Source organism: Fulmarus glacialis, unplaced genomic scaffold (genome assembly GCF_000690835.1).
Source record: "Fulmarus glacialis isolate BGI_N327 unplaced genomic scaffold, ASM69083v1 scaffold30857, whole genome shotgun sequence".
In the NCBI taxonomy this organism is placed as follows: Eukaryota; Metazoa; Chordata; class Aves; order Procellariiformes; family Procellariidae; genus Fulmarus; species Fulmarus glacialis.
Window position 1 is genome coordinate 1 of NW_009224299.1, and position 14,358 is coordinate 14,358.

Here is a 14,358-nt window from a genome sequence, read left to right on the forward strand (position 1 = left end):
ACCCCAGCCAAAACCAGCACAGCTGGGAACAATTAAATATTCAACTTGATCTTCAGATTTTTAAAGGTTTCAGCTCTGTGGCTGCACGTTTTTCCTGCAAGGAAATAAAGACACCTTTATTACACAGGTAACCAGTGTATCTCCTGCAACCAAACGGGCAGTACACCTAATGATAGACAGTCACTCACTGTCCTTCCCAACAGCTCTAAGAGAACCATAAAGTTGCTCCACAGAAACAGGGTACTGCTAATCAAGCAGTGCAAGCAGTGTACTTCACTCCTAAGTATGATATTCCTAAATGACAGGGTGAGTTGCCTCCTCTTCTCCCCTCCGGCATCTGCCAGCACTCTCTCATTTGTAGGCACAGTGAAAGTCAAGAAAAACTTGTGTTCTCACAGACCTAAAATACAGCATTAAGTCAACTGAGTAGCACAGCACCAAGCAACCCTTGCTATGCTTCATGTCTTTGGTACTTGTTTTAAATGAGAAAATTAACAAGTGAAAATAAGTCTCTGTTCCTTTTCAACAAGCAAGTTTAATTTTTGAGGCTTTGTTGGTGAAGATTAAGTAGGGACAAAAAACAGTGCTGCTAAGAATTTATGAAATGGCTTGAGCAGAGAGACAGAGATTGTATGGTCTCATTTGCAAACACTTGAATGTCTACTGTTACAGGAGACAGATTATTAAAAAAAGGAGGTTTTATCAAATTTTGAGTTAAAAGATAAAACAGGTAGAAGGAGACAGCCTCTGACCAACGAGCATGTGTAAAGATCTATCCTCAAACAATTATAACTAAATATTGTTTAAACTTGGCAGTCATAGACAATCCTCATGTTACAACCACTAGTGAATTAATCTAATAAATTTATAAAAATCTCTAGTAACGCAGGGAAACATGATACCCGCTAAGGAATAGGAGACAGACCAAGGATTTTAAGAATTCTAAGACATCCTTTGTGTCTTTTTACCCCTCGTTTTCTATTGCACAGACAGGATAGAGAATAAATGTTTCTGAACACTCACCTACCCAATTACACAATTTCTAAGAACCACTTTTTCTCTCTTAAGCTAATACTAAAAAAATGTTTATACCACCTAAACATAATGATGACAGGTTTTGCTGCTATAGCATTTTTGCCAATGCCTGGTCAATGTATTCTATGAGATACTCTGGATAAATCTGCTGCTTCTCAAAGATGACAAAGATAGAAGGGTTTGAAGAGCTATTCACACAACTGTCGTAGAAGTTTTGGTTGTCCTTCAAGGGAGGCCGAACATAAGAAGAACTACCAAGAGTGAACTCCCCCACCAGCACCCGTGCCAGAAACATGGTCCTGGTGTATGAGTCTTCCCTGCAGTAGTTGTCAGAGTAAGATGCATCCCTTGCAAAATAGCTTCCTGCAGAAGAGACACCAAGACAGAGTTGGTAAGACACCAAAATTGCAGGGAAGGAAGTGATACAGTGTGAAAGCAAATTCATAAGCAAATCCATTAAGCAGTTCATGAACGGCCTTTCCAAAGCCTTCACTTGTCCTCTATGTCCTTCTTAGTGAAGATGACCACTATGTATGACCTACACTTTTATTTTTCACAGCACATGTATGAAAAACCCACACAAGTAGTGTTTTAAACATTACCATATTCCTCAAAAAGATTTCCTCCTGACCCCAGACATCCATCTTCCCCAATCTCACCCAACTTCCTCTCCTGACAGAGGCTACTAATATTCACTAGAACATTTCTGAGAGTTACAGAGTATTCAACTGGATGGGTGGGTAGTCCATCAGTCAGCCTGTCTCTTGGCTATTCCACTTGGTATGTTGATCCTTTCCTGTACACAGGACAATGTAAAGCAGTATTAATTTGCTAACAAGGCAAAAAGCCTGTAACTAGGATGGCATTTACATTCCTGAAGGAAACAAACAAAAAAAAAAACCACCAACAAATAATGCCACGTTGCCTTCCTGTAGGAGGTTGGAGAAATTGGAACAGAAGTAAGCCTGAACTCTAGGAGAAACCGTCCCTAGAACTGGCCTCTCCTAAGCTTGTCTTTTCTTGCAAGGACAGAGTGGATCATAGAGGCTTTTCAGTATGGCAACGATCATTTGGAACTAAGGCAAAGTCAGCTATGTTGTCCACATCATCACAGAGATAAGCCCTAGATGGGCTGAGTACCCTCTTTCTAACTTACACCTCTGCAGTAACTACGGAGAATTTTTTAGCAAGTCTAGGGTTAATGAAAGAGCTGAAAAACAACCTTTGCCGTAGACTGTCCCATGAAGGCCACAGATCCTCCAGTCAAAGTTTTGCTGGCAGATAGCATCAATGTATTTCTTACTGGTCCCATGAAATAAAAATCGCTCATCTACAGCCTTTCCACCATTGCTCTTCTGCATTTGTTCCTTCTGCCTGCAATAAGAAGCAGTATCTTTGCAGTTCCACAGTAGCTGTACTCAGACAGGTTCCAGCCATACTAGCGCTTGGACAATTTTACACAAAGAGTATATTCTGAAAATCCTTATGTTAAGGCCTAAACTTTGGGCATACAGGGTATCTTGCTGTCTAGCTGCGTACAAACATGCTTTTGTTATACACAATGCCTCCAGAATTTTAGTAGTAAAAATGTTTTGTTTCATTCACTGCGTATTGGGAGAGGAGGAAGAATCTTACTATTATTTTTTTTCTAAACACAGGAGTTCATGTTAAGGCTTTCCCTCAGTGAGTTCTGCATTTAGTTTTGAGGGCTGTTTCAGTTTTGATCAGCTACAAACCTGTGTTTGTGCCAGATGTGACTGATTACCAGCTTCAAGGTTTCAGTGGAAGGCAGCTGGAAGGTCTGGCAGAAGTCAGAACCACTTACCCTCAGGAGCAAGGACTCCTCCCACAGAGCTCATCTGACTATTCTAAGCTCTGTGTCTTGATTTTTGGTTTTGTTGGTACCTCTTTATCTACATGTTGATCCTGGCTAGGTATTTCAGTTGGGGAATGGAAGCAGATTCTTAAATGCAGCTGCATTTCAGGAATGCGTGTCTATCTATAGCACACAGCTAACTGCAGAAACAACAAACTTCATGCACACATACCAGAGAGCAGTACTTTACACATACCATTGATACAGTTCCCAGAGAGATGGGTTCTGAACTCTACAAATCCTTTTAATAACTGTTTTGGGCATTGTGCGTTGAAAGTCCACCTTGATTTTCTTATATTCTTCAGAAGATATGTCAAGCTCAATCAGCTGTAAGAAAAGATTAAAAAGCTACTCTCATCTTTCAGTAAATCATACCAAAGCCACCCTACTTCGTGCACTACTCAGACCTTTGAAGTCTCTTCTGTGAAGCCGAGGTATGAGCAGCAAAAATACTCTTGGAAAAAAGGCAGATTAGGGATCCCTGCTCTGTAAAAGTGAGCTCTTACCTAGGGAACATTAACTCCTGGGGTTTAAGACACCCAGGTTGCTCTCTCACAGGACATTAAAGCAGCTGCATACTTTTGTGCAGCCACCCAGCCCCTTTTAATATTTGGGCCAAGATACATTCACATGCATATATCAAACAGTACCTAAATACACAGAAGAAATGAGCACATAAATAAAAAAAGAACAGAGAATTTATGTTACAGCAAATCAAAGAGTACATCTACACCCATGCTTTTTAAGTCTTTATAGTTTATACTCCCTACAGCCAGTGAACACAAACTGCACTGCCTGTTATGTTTTTAAATAAATTGAAAAGGCTTTATTCGATCAACTATTTTAGGGAAGAGTAGGGACACACTACCAAAAATCAGTTCCTTACATGACAGTCTTGAAAGCAAGCAAAGTTTTCTACTTGCATGTTTTCCCTAGGAACATCAAGAATGTCAAAGTTAGCCTTCCCTATTTTTTATTGACAATTTCTTGAGGATTTGCATTTTGCAAGTTAGTAATTTTCAAGTTTCATGTAAGAAGATCTTTTCTGTAGATATAGTTACTAGTGTTGACAGAGGTGATGGTGGAGGCAGGCAGGAAGTCAGCAAAGGTAAACCATGCAGATACTAACTGGGTGTGTTACAAAGGTAGACAAGTTCACTGCACTGGAGTTATGGTACATTTTAATAAATGATCCCAGCCTGAACTCTGCCGATATCAGCAATGCTCCACAGACGTACAACAGTCTACTTACACACAGCTCAGGGAATGGCTACCCTGAAGTTTAGAGGCATGATTTATCTCTGATGCTTCAGCACATGTCGGACTTCAAAGCTACATATCTTGGGTACCAGTAACAGTCTTGCTAATACAGCATAAGCTTCAGGCAAATTTGTCAAGGAAAGGGATAAATAGTAGCAGTGAAAGTCAATGTTGCCGTAGTTATACTGGCACCATTTGTTAGTTTAAATCTGGGTCCAGTTTCACCTCTAGGTCTGCCCAGTGTGGTACCAGGCTCAAATTTACCAACAGCTCTGCATTACATTACATAAGAAACAGTCATCTACAAAGGCACTAGAAACACTGAACTTGTGATGTAACAAACCTGTATGTGACAAAACTGATGGAAAGAAAAAAACAAAAAGCTCCAAACCTTGAATCCCAGTTCAGGCAGGGCAGATTTGTCCCAGTGAGCTGGAATGCCCTTAAACTTTTCTGTATGTTTAAAGCCCCTGTACATTACAAGACATTACAAATAGGTAATTAAAACAAAACAGATTCCTACATTTTATGTACATATGACACTAAACATCTTTGCCAAGTTCAGGGAGAATATAGGCAACTGAACATATTCAGAAATATTTCAAAATCGTCTTTTCATTTCAGCACATGAAAATATTTGTTCTAAATCATCATGTCAAGACTTATGGCAGGAAGCAAGATGCCAAATGAGAAAAAAAATCAGACAGACACTGTACTAAACATGAAAGTAGTTCTCTTAGTTGCAAAGAGTTGAATGTACACATAAAAGCTCTGCTACACCAGGGTAGATAAATAAAAATGCATCCAGTATCACATCAGTATGGCAGAAACAGGATAGATACAGCCCTCCCCTCTACTTCCATCCCAATTTTAATTAGTGTGTTTAGCTGCTCTTTTCTGTGTTGTTTAAGCAAGCACTGTGTGCTGCAAGGGAATGCGTAGAAAGAGTTGGCTGTTACAGGCAATTATATAAAACAACTCCCCTTGCAGACCTTTTGCTCCTGTAACAACTACTATTTTCCTCTCAGATTCTCTGGTTGTTCTCAAAATAATTGTTTCTAAACTTGTACTTAGCTTTGAAAATTACTGATCTCAGATGTTAGAAAGGGCTAGTATGCATAAACGTTATTGCTTCCATCTGTATCAGCTGCTCTAGTAAGATAGCTCCCTGTAATCAGCAGCTCCCTACAACATTGCTACATGTTGAATTATTTTCTATGCTTCCACACTTTCTGTGGCCACGTCCAAACTTCCTTCACCCCCAAGGCTCCTGAGTTGCCAGCTGCAGTGCTGCCCTGGCTAGACATTGTTGCAGGAAAGATATATCCCTTCCCCTCTCAATTTCTTTTACAATTGCCTTAACAGCTACTGGATGCAGGAAGACACTGCATTCACAATGCACTAAATCCATCACCTCAGAATGAGCAGTTGCAGTTTACCTTGCTCTTGTCTCTTCTAACTCTGTCTGAGAGACAAATCTAGGTCTTCTGCAAATCTCTCTCTCTGTTGTGTAGCGAAGGTTTTTCTGAATCATGGCTGGGGAAAAAAATAAAAATAAAACCATGAAAAATCAGAAAGATGTTTTAGAAAGCCTTCACACTGCAGCAAAACTTGCCACTAAGTTGTTTTGTCAAAAATGTTGACAAAAAGGCACTGATCTTTTTTTCTTGCTAAACAACAGGAAGTCAGAGCAGGATGTGGAACCCACAGTCTATCTGTATAAATCACCAAAGAAGGATTTCAGTTTCAGTTTTGCTCTTAAGTTTAGAAGGAATGAAAGACGCTGCTAGCCATTTTCCCTTCATTGTTCCATCAGCCATGCTTAGCCAAAAAGGATCATTGTAAAATAAGTATCTACTTTTGCTCCACGGATTGCATCCCCTCCTTCTTAATCTGCAATCAAGATACTGTTTTCCTACATGTAGTTGTAGATTTCAAACCCTATAAACACAATGTAACAGCTATCACAGGCCATTCATTTTATTGACCACCAACAGAAACAAGTCACAGCAACCTGAATTTTAGAAGCATTCTTTCTGAATCTTGGAAGCCCTGTAGCTACTGCCATATCATACTAGCAACTAAGAGTCAGTAGCAGCCAGGAGAATGAGGCCTCATCTTCAGAGAGAGATACACAGGAAGAAAACAAACAAACAAAAAACCTCTTGGCACTACCAAGCCTAGAAACTAAGTTTTGGAAGATGTCTACATTGCATATGTTTGCCTAAGTTACTAAAAAAGCCCAAACCTTAGAAAAGGGATTGATTTACCATGCAATCTTCCCTTCTAAGCCAGACAAGTTTCCCCAGCCTATAGAGAAGATTACAGCATTGCTTTCAATTGAATCACAAACAACATATCACATGCCCGTTCTCCTTGTTGGTTTTTTTTTTTTCCACGCACAATGAGATAGTAATGGAGAGTTGGATCAAAGGCAACTACACCAAAATGACAGTGTAGGCAGGCTGGTTCCCACCACCACTGTTCCTCATGATTTTTGAAAAGGATACCTGGAAAGGCAACAGCTCAGAGAGGACAGTGCCATCACAAGTGGCTTAAATTTCCTGAACTCTTGGGAAACACATCTTCCTACTTTGACATAGTCAAGGTATTCCCTCAGCCTTTTGAGACAGGCAGAGCTATGAAAAGAAAACAGCTACATAAATCTTGCAATGCTATGGATTGTCTGGACCCGACACCTTGCCCAAGTATTCGTTTTTCTGCAAGCCAGTGATTAAAGCAGACCAGAAGCTGGCTTACCAAGTCTTCCAGAAGTTTCTCACCATTTGTATTGGTGGCAATGTCACACTTGGACTTGCTGGCAGATATTTTGAAACCTGGCACAAGAACTTCTCAAAAATAAAAAGTCTGGAAGAATAAGAATGCCACTTTGCTTATGTGAACAGCTTTTATCCTGAGAACTTTGATAGAAGCTCCGTCTGTAAACATTGCAGTTCAAAGTTCAAATTTCTCTCTCCTATCTCCTGTAGCAATGTAGTTTGAAACCACAAAAGTCCTGGGAGGGAAGGAGGGAGGGAGGGACAAAACCAAAAAACCAAGGAAATGGAACCTACCTCCAAAATTGAGTTCATATTCATGTCTTCCAGCTTTGAAGTTCAACTTTGGAGAACCTTTGGATATATAAGCTTTCTCCAGATCATCACTGGAGACAGTGGCAGCTGCATGATCATCATCCTGTCAGGGCAATACCAGAGAAAAAAAGATTCTCCTGGTCTGTTATATACAAGCAAGTTTAAAAACCAACAACTGTCATATGGTATGGTGGCTGCAGTATGTATAAGCCTTTGTGTATGATAGTGGCTTTCAGGCAAAAGCCATGTATCAAGCAGTTGAAACCACCCCTAGAACAGACCAAGCAGTGTTATGAAGCCTAAACTGACATTGCAAAGTGCATGCGGTGAACACTACTATGAGACCGCACGTTCACCAACTAGACCTTAGCAAAGACGCACAGAGTACTACTGGAACCTCAGAAAAGGAAGTTTCAGTCAAGAGCAATGAAAAGAATGTATTAATGTGATCCTATCTGATGTGACTCACTGAAGAATTATCTGTCAATAAGATTTGTGACTCACCAGTGAGCACTTCCCCCTACGTGAACCAATCAAATTTGCAGGGAAAAGATCCCATTAGGCCTCTAAAGTCCATCTGTACAGTATGAGTGAGAGGGAGGGAGAGAGAGGGTGACAAAAGAGGGGGAGGATATAAACACTGTTTACTTTTCAGTAGTTCTGCACTTTTAACACAGAGTTGAGAGTCTCCCCATTTCTCCACACTTACTTTTTTCCCATACTCCCGCCACAGGCCATATTCGTCTTTCCAGTACCAGATCCATTCTGTTGTAAGAATGAAGTGAGGGGGTTTGGTCACAGAGGAGGCTGTAGAAAGACGTCTAACCTTTGCAAACCCACAGCACATATTCAGAAAACAGATACATGGCAAGACAGAGTGATTTTCAGTAATACCATTATTAAATCTATAAAACAAAGGAGACAAAAAAAAAAAATCAGAACTGTTTGTGAATCTTTACACATAGGTTCAGAAGCCCACCACCAATTTGCGAATTAAGTCAACGTCACTCAAAAGCAGAACACAAACCTGCAGTTTCCACAACAATCCCCGCTCTGCCTTATGTTTGTACATATTTTGCATTACAGTATTACGTCTCACATTGGTTCCGTGCGCAGTAACCACTATCAACTTGTAAATTAGTGAGTTACATAAGATGAACAGAAAACAGTGGAAAATGTACACTGCCTTCTTCTTGCTAACCAACTACATTCTAAACAGAACACTGTCATAACTTAAGCACAGCTTCAAAGAGCCTCTAACGTAACACACGAGGGCTAGGTAAATTCTCCAGCATGGGACACAGCATGCTGGTATGAGTCCCTTCCAATACCCTCTTTGTGCTACATAACCAGTTCCAAACTCTTAAAGGTATGTCCATATTCTTAATGGTTCTCTGCACCCAAAAGTATCTCTCTCTCCAAGTACGCAAGGTATTCTACCAGTTCCACAATATGGACTGGAGGAAAAGGGGGCAGGAAGGGCATATCTCATGCTACCTTTCCATCCTCCATCTCAAAAGGTGAAAGAGAAGGTTACTTCTAATCATGGGATCAAGCTGTGTATTGACAAGCTCTAACCAAAGACAGATTCCCACAAGTACTTGTGATAAAATCACCATTCTCTGCAGTTTTCCAGCCATTCTTAGCGAGGATTAAGACTTCCTATGGTAGCAACAGTAGGAAGTATTTATACATTTTTTCCACAGCAAACAATACTAGTCTACGGGTCAGTCACATAAAATATATGTGGTGGATTGACCCTGGCCAGCAACCAAGTACCTACACAGCCGCTCGCTCGCTCACTCCCCCTCCTCTCCTCTGCACAACAGAGGGTAGAAAATAGGAAAGGCAAAAGCGAGAAAAGTTGTGGGTCAATATAAAGGCAGTTCAATAGGTGAAGAAGGGGGGGAGGGTGTGCGTAAACAAAGAAGTAAATAAATAAATAAAGCAAAGCAAATCGCTCACAACCTCCCACAGGCAGTCTAACGCCCAGCCAGCCTCCAAACAGCAGCCACCTTGGAAACTAAAAACCCAATCCTCTTCTTCCTCTGCCCCAGGTTTTATTGCTGAGCATGACATTATATGGCACAGGAGATCCCTTTGGTCAGTTCAGGTCAGCTGTCCCGGCTGATCCTCTCCCAACCCCTTGCCCACCCCCAGCCTACCCACTAGGGAAGAGCAGGGCAGAGTGGGAAAAAGAGAAAGCCGTCGCTCTGGGCAAGCACTTGCTCAGCAACACCTAAAACATGGGTGCATTATCAGCACTGTTTTAGTCACAAATCCAGAACACAGCACTATACGGGCTGCTATGAAGAAAGTAAACTCCATCCCAGCCAAACCCAGAGGGTCCTATACAGACTCCAGGTGTAAGTCACAATGGATCAGATCTCCAGCAGCAGTAGATCAGCAAAGTGAGGTCAGTAGAAGAATACCGAATGAAGCTACTTATGTCATGACTGCAATAGAATCGTAGCAATTTATAGCCACTAAGGGCCTGGTCCGATACAGCAAACTCCAAACATTATTAAAGCTTATAAGAGTTTATACCTGGCGTTATGGGGGTCACAATACGCTTTTTCTATTTCTTCCATATTCTTCAAGTCCTTCCAGGTATTACCATCAGAGATCTGCCATCTATATGGCAAGTGAAAATGAGTTCTGATACACTTGTCTATAAAAGTTTAAAAATAAAAAAAAAGTAAGAGATGCATTATTTTTAAAGGCTATGAGAAAAACTCCAACATTTCAGGGCTGTACACCTAGCTGGTGAAAGTATCAAATGCATAGCTATGGAAAATGTTCACCTATGGAATCATTACAAGCAATAGTTCAGAATTTTTCAGCGTGAGCAAGCAAAACTTACTTTTTGAGCTTAGGCAGAAGTTCAGTTTCTGTACCTACTAGATTCTCTTTCATGCATTATAATTGCTAGCAGGAACTCAGTGGTGAAGGACTGTTCTGTCTTCTCAGTTTCACAGACAAAAATTTACAATGAGTTGAGATCACAAGTTCACACAAGGCTGTTATTTCACATATAGAATAACAGTGTAGACTCAAATATCTATGCTTAACCACTTAGTCCCAAAGTCATAATACTGAGGAATAAAAAAAAAACCCCAAAAAGAGTGCTTAGTTTTAGGATAGGAGGTAGCTCATTTAGAGACTTCAGGAAGTCTCTAAGGGTCCAGGGCTCACCAGGAACAAGAGTAGTGGTAGCAGTGGCCCAGGTATCACAAGTGTTACTCAGAAATCATTCAAAGAGTCAGTATGCAGTCTCACTCAATAGGTGTGAAGATCGCATCACCAGTACACATACGCATAAACTTGAGGCTAGCTTTCATAGTAGAACAACAGGCAACTTAACTACAGGGAAAGTCAAGGAGACAGCACCACATAGTTCATATGAGAAGGCGTGCAGTACATCAGGGAGCTACTACAAGTCAAGAACATCAAGAAAGAAAAGGATGACAAAAGGACACCCCAATAAGAAAGCTGGCACAGCAGCCTTTTTCCTGGACAAGTTGGAACATTTTGAAAGGGAGACAGCTCGGAAAGATGGAACAGAAGAGTGCTAGAAGAAACAAGGAAGAATGTAGAATTCAGAGTATCTTTTGTAGCTATTTGGAATTAGGACTCCTATCATTCAGCAATCCCTTAGGTGAACACAGGTGGAGTAGCTAATCTCCAACACAGGCCAATATACATTTCAGAGTAAACCAAAACAGCTCCTTTGTTTGGTATACCACATAGGTCAAACACTTTCCTACCAGCACTCAAGATTACAATGAGATTTAACTAAAGATAAGTATAAGCTCTGAAGTTTCCCCTTTCTGTGAAAGATGTCTATCACTTTCTCTTTATGAGGAAAGGAAAATAGACTGGACTTGCTATAGTCACAACCTACCTTTAAAGCCACAACTTCTGTACAGATGATATAAACAGATCTGTTCCAATTCATCATCATTTGTAGTTGAGGACTCTCGGCTAGAGCTGTGTTTTCTCTCTAGAGAGGGGAATTATAAGCCTTATTAATACACTTTGTTTCAACAAGCCCCTTAAAATTGCACCTGTGGGTCGGGAAGATGCCTAAAAACAGTGTTTATAACTATGTAACTGCATTCAGCTCCAGAAAGACACTGAATTCTTTGATAACCTTGTATACTCAAAAGTCCTATCCCTTTATCCATCTTTTCTGAACTTAACTGTCCTGTAACTGCTAAATTCCTCAGATACAGTTTTTAGCCGCCACTACAAAATAAGAATAGAATCCAATGCCTTTACATTTCTAGATGGACTTGAGTTAACTGTGCATTCCACATAGCTGTTCACATTGGCAGCTATAAAATATGAAGTCTCAAAATTTGATACTTCTGTAAATTAAAGAACACCTAAGGAAACGAAGGGAAGAAGGAACTGCAGGGAGAATAGCAGAGATGAACACACATACTTGGATTTTCCATTCTGTTACCGTTTTCTTTCCTGCTAAATTATACTTAACTTACAATTCTAAGGAACTTCAAAAGAAAAGAACAAACAAAATATTACATCTCTGAGAAGTAACTAGGATACTGCTGTCTGAATTCTTGTGCTAGACAATCACTACATTAAAGAAAAAAACTGATATAGTAGTTCATAATCACACAAGTAAATGCCACCCCTATTCTTAAACAGTTCTCTACCCTTGTTTATGCTTTTTACCAAGAAAAAAAATATACATCTCCCTATTTCCAGTTCCTGTTATGTTTTTCTAATAAAATTAATTTCTGAATCAAATTTAAGATTTTTATAAACACCAAGCACTTTATTTCTCAGGAACCCATAATGTCTTGAAATCCACTTCACTTGTCAAGACACAAATCTCTGTCAATAAGAGAGGTGCAAGGTCCCTCCTGAAAGACACATCAAGATGTGAATTCAGTTTTCTTTCTCTTAATGACATCTGTGAGAATGTTACATTCACTATAGTGACTCTTCTTCTGTTTTCAAAAGATGGTATCATTTACCTTTGCATGGTGAAGACTTGGCATCTTCTATGTCATACATGTTCCTGTTGCCATTTTGTATGTCATACATATTTCTATAAATGGAGGGTAGTTTCTCAATAATGTTTGAGCTCATTCCCTGTCTCTCCAGTTTCTCATAACATTCTGACTTTAATAAGTCATGGGATCGCTTGCAGCTGCTGCCAAATCTGCACTGTCCCCGCAAAAAATACTGGCAAACATGCAATTTGGTACAGATCTTTTTATAGGTACAAGATCCATAAGGTCCATCACCTTTGTTATAATGCAAGCAGACCTTGGGTAGAAGAAAAAAAAAAGAATTTAAAGATTAAAGTACAACGTGCTCATATAAACTGTTTGAATTAATGATTTTTAAATTTTTACAGCTACATGTTTACATTTGCATTTAAAAGACTCATACAAGTTTCTTCTTCTTTTCCAAATGATTACTTGATAGTTTTTCCTTTTCCCTGCTAATGTCTAGAAAGATCTTTCAACAGACAACCACCATGTCTTACAGATATTCTCAAGCAGATGGGATTTTGTCACATAAATGTAGGAGAGTGGATTTTATGGTGTCACTGCCCAAACTCTTTGGTTTTCTAGTTTTGGAATAGTGAACTTTTTTGACCTGAATTTGATGGTAAGAGGTAATGGATCTGGCTGGGATGGAGTTAACTTTCTTCATAGCAGATCATACCATGCTATGTTTTGGATTTGCTGCCAAAACAGTGTTGATAACACACCAACGTTTCAGCTACTGCTGAGCAGTGCTTTGCACAGTGTCGAGGCTTTCTCTTTTTCTCCACTCTGCCCCCCCACCCCACGTAGAGTGGGGGTAAGCAAGAAGCTGAGAGAGGACACAGCTAGCCCAAACTGGCCAAAGGGATGTTCCATGCCATATAATGTCATGCTCTAAAATTAAAAAAAAAAGAAAAAAAAGGAGGGGTGGGGGAGGTGGGTCCCTCTTACAAGGTTGCCCTCGCTCAGAAACTGGCTGGGCATCGGTCTGCTTGTGGGAGGTGGTGACTAACTTCCTTTGCAACACTTGTGTTCTCCCCTCTTTCCTCCACTTGCTAAACTGTCTTTATCTCCATCCACAAGTTTTGTCACTTTTGTTCTTCTTGTTTTCCCTCACCTGTCCTGCTGGGGGCAGGGGAGAAGGGAGTGAGTGAGGGGCTGTGTGAGTGCTTAGCTGCCAGCTGAGGTCAACCCACCACCAACGAGAACAGAGGATGCAGATTTAAGGTTTTCGATTTGCATTATGCTAACCAAACTGACACCTAACATCTCCAGCCAGTATCAAGCCTCTTCCACTTTGTGATGCTCACTGAAACACAAGGCTAAGTACTACTCACCTCTGGTAAGAGGGAAGGGTCATTTTGAAGCAGAAGCTGGCGAAGTTCATCACTGTTTAAATTCTCAAGTCCATATTGTTTTAGAACACAGAGATTGTGGTCCGAGTGGAAGTTGTGAACAAACCTGCATTCCTTCCTACAAGTTAAGAAACCCAAGTGCAAAAATGAGTGTAACAGACTAGCACTATTTTGCTACTCCATCAGTATTACACTAAACAGTTCAGAAAGCACACCAAATTAGCTAGTTTCAGAAAAATCCATAGCGCTCCTTTATAAAATAATTATGTGATTTGCTAAGCAGATTACATAATTAGTCTGAGGATAATTGCCACGCTATTTCTGATTTACAGTCATTATAGCATTAGCGTAGTCTGACAATATTGGCATTTTTGACCTGCAGCTCACAACCACGCGTGAGAAAACACCAAAACGCCAAAGTAACAATCCCTCCCACTAAAATCAATAAGCACATTCTCCAACTTAACGCAGCACAAAGTGCCCAGATTTGCTGCGTGGAGCAGGGTCTGCGGGGGGGGTGGGGGGCAAAGCTTTCACCGTCGCACGGGCCCTACGGGGGGACGTGCCAGGAGCAGGGCGGTGAGCGGGGGAGGAGATTGCTGCAACCCGAAGTCTGTGAAACTACCGCTCTCTCCTTTGGGGGAAAAATAAAGGGAAAAGGATGCACTTCCAACACGGAAAAGAGCAGCGAGGCCTTTATTGAAGCCTCCTTCCAC

The 14,358-nt window shown here is 40.6% G+C and overlaps 1 protein-coding gene across 1 annotated transcript; it reads right to left on the reverse strand.

The window, feature by feature from the left end:
* Positions 1-1,070: 1,070 nt before the first annotated feature.
* On the reverse strand, positions 1,071-13,760 carry PARP12 (poly (ADP-ribose) polymerase family, member 12; the record flags this gene model as incomplete). Its single annotated transcript, XM_009582118.1, has 11 exons — positions 1,071-1,398; positions 2,258-2,409; positions 3,108-3,238; positions 4,563-4,641; positions 5,611-5,707; positions 7,246-7,366; positions 7,973-8,168; positions 9,811-9,934; positions 11,168-11,266; positions 12,267-12,561; positions 13,625-13,760. Coding segments are annotated over 11 exons (1,705 nt in total), but the record flags the coding sequence as incomplete, so codon positions are not given.
* Between the last annotated feature and the right edge of the window lie 598 nt (positions 13,761-14,358).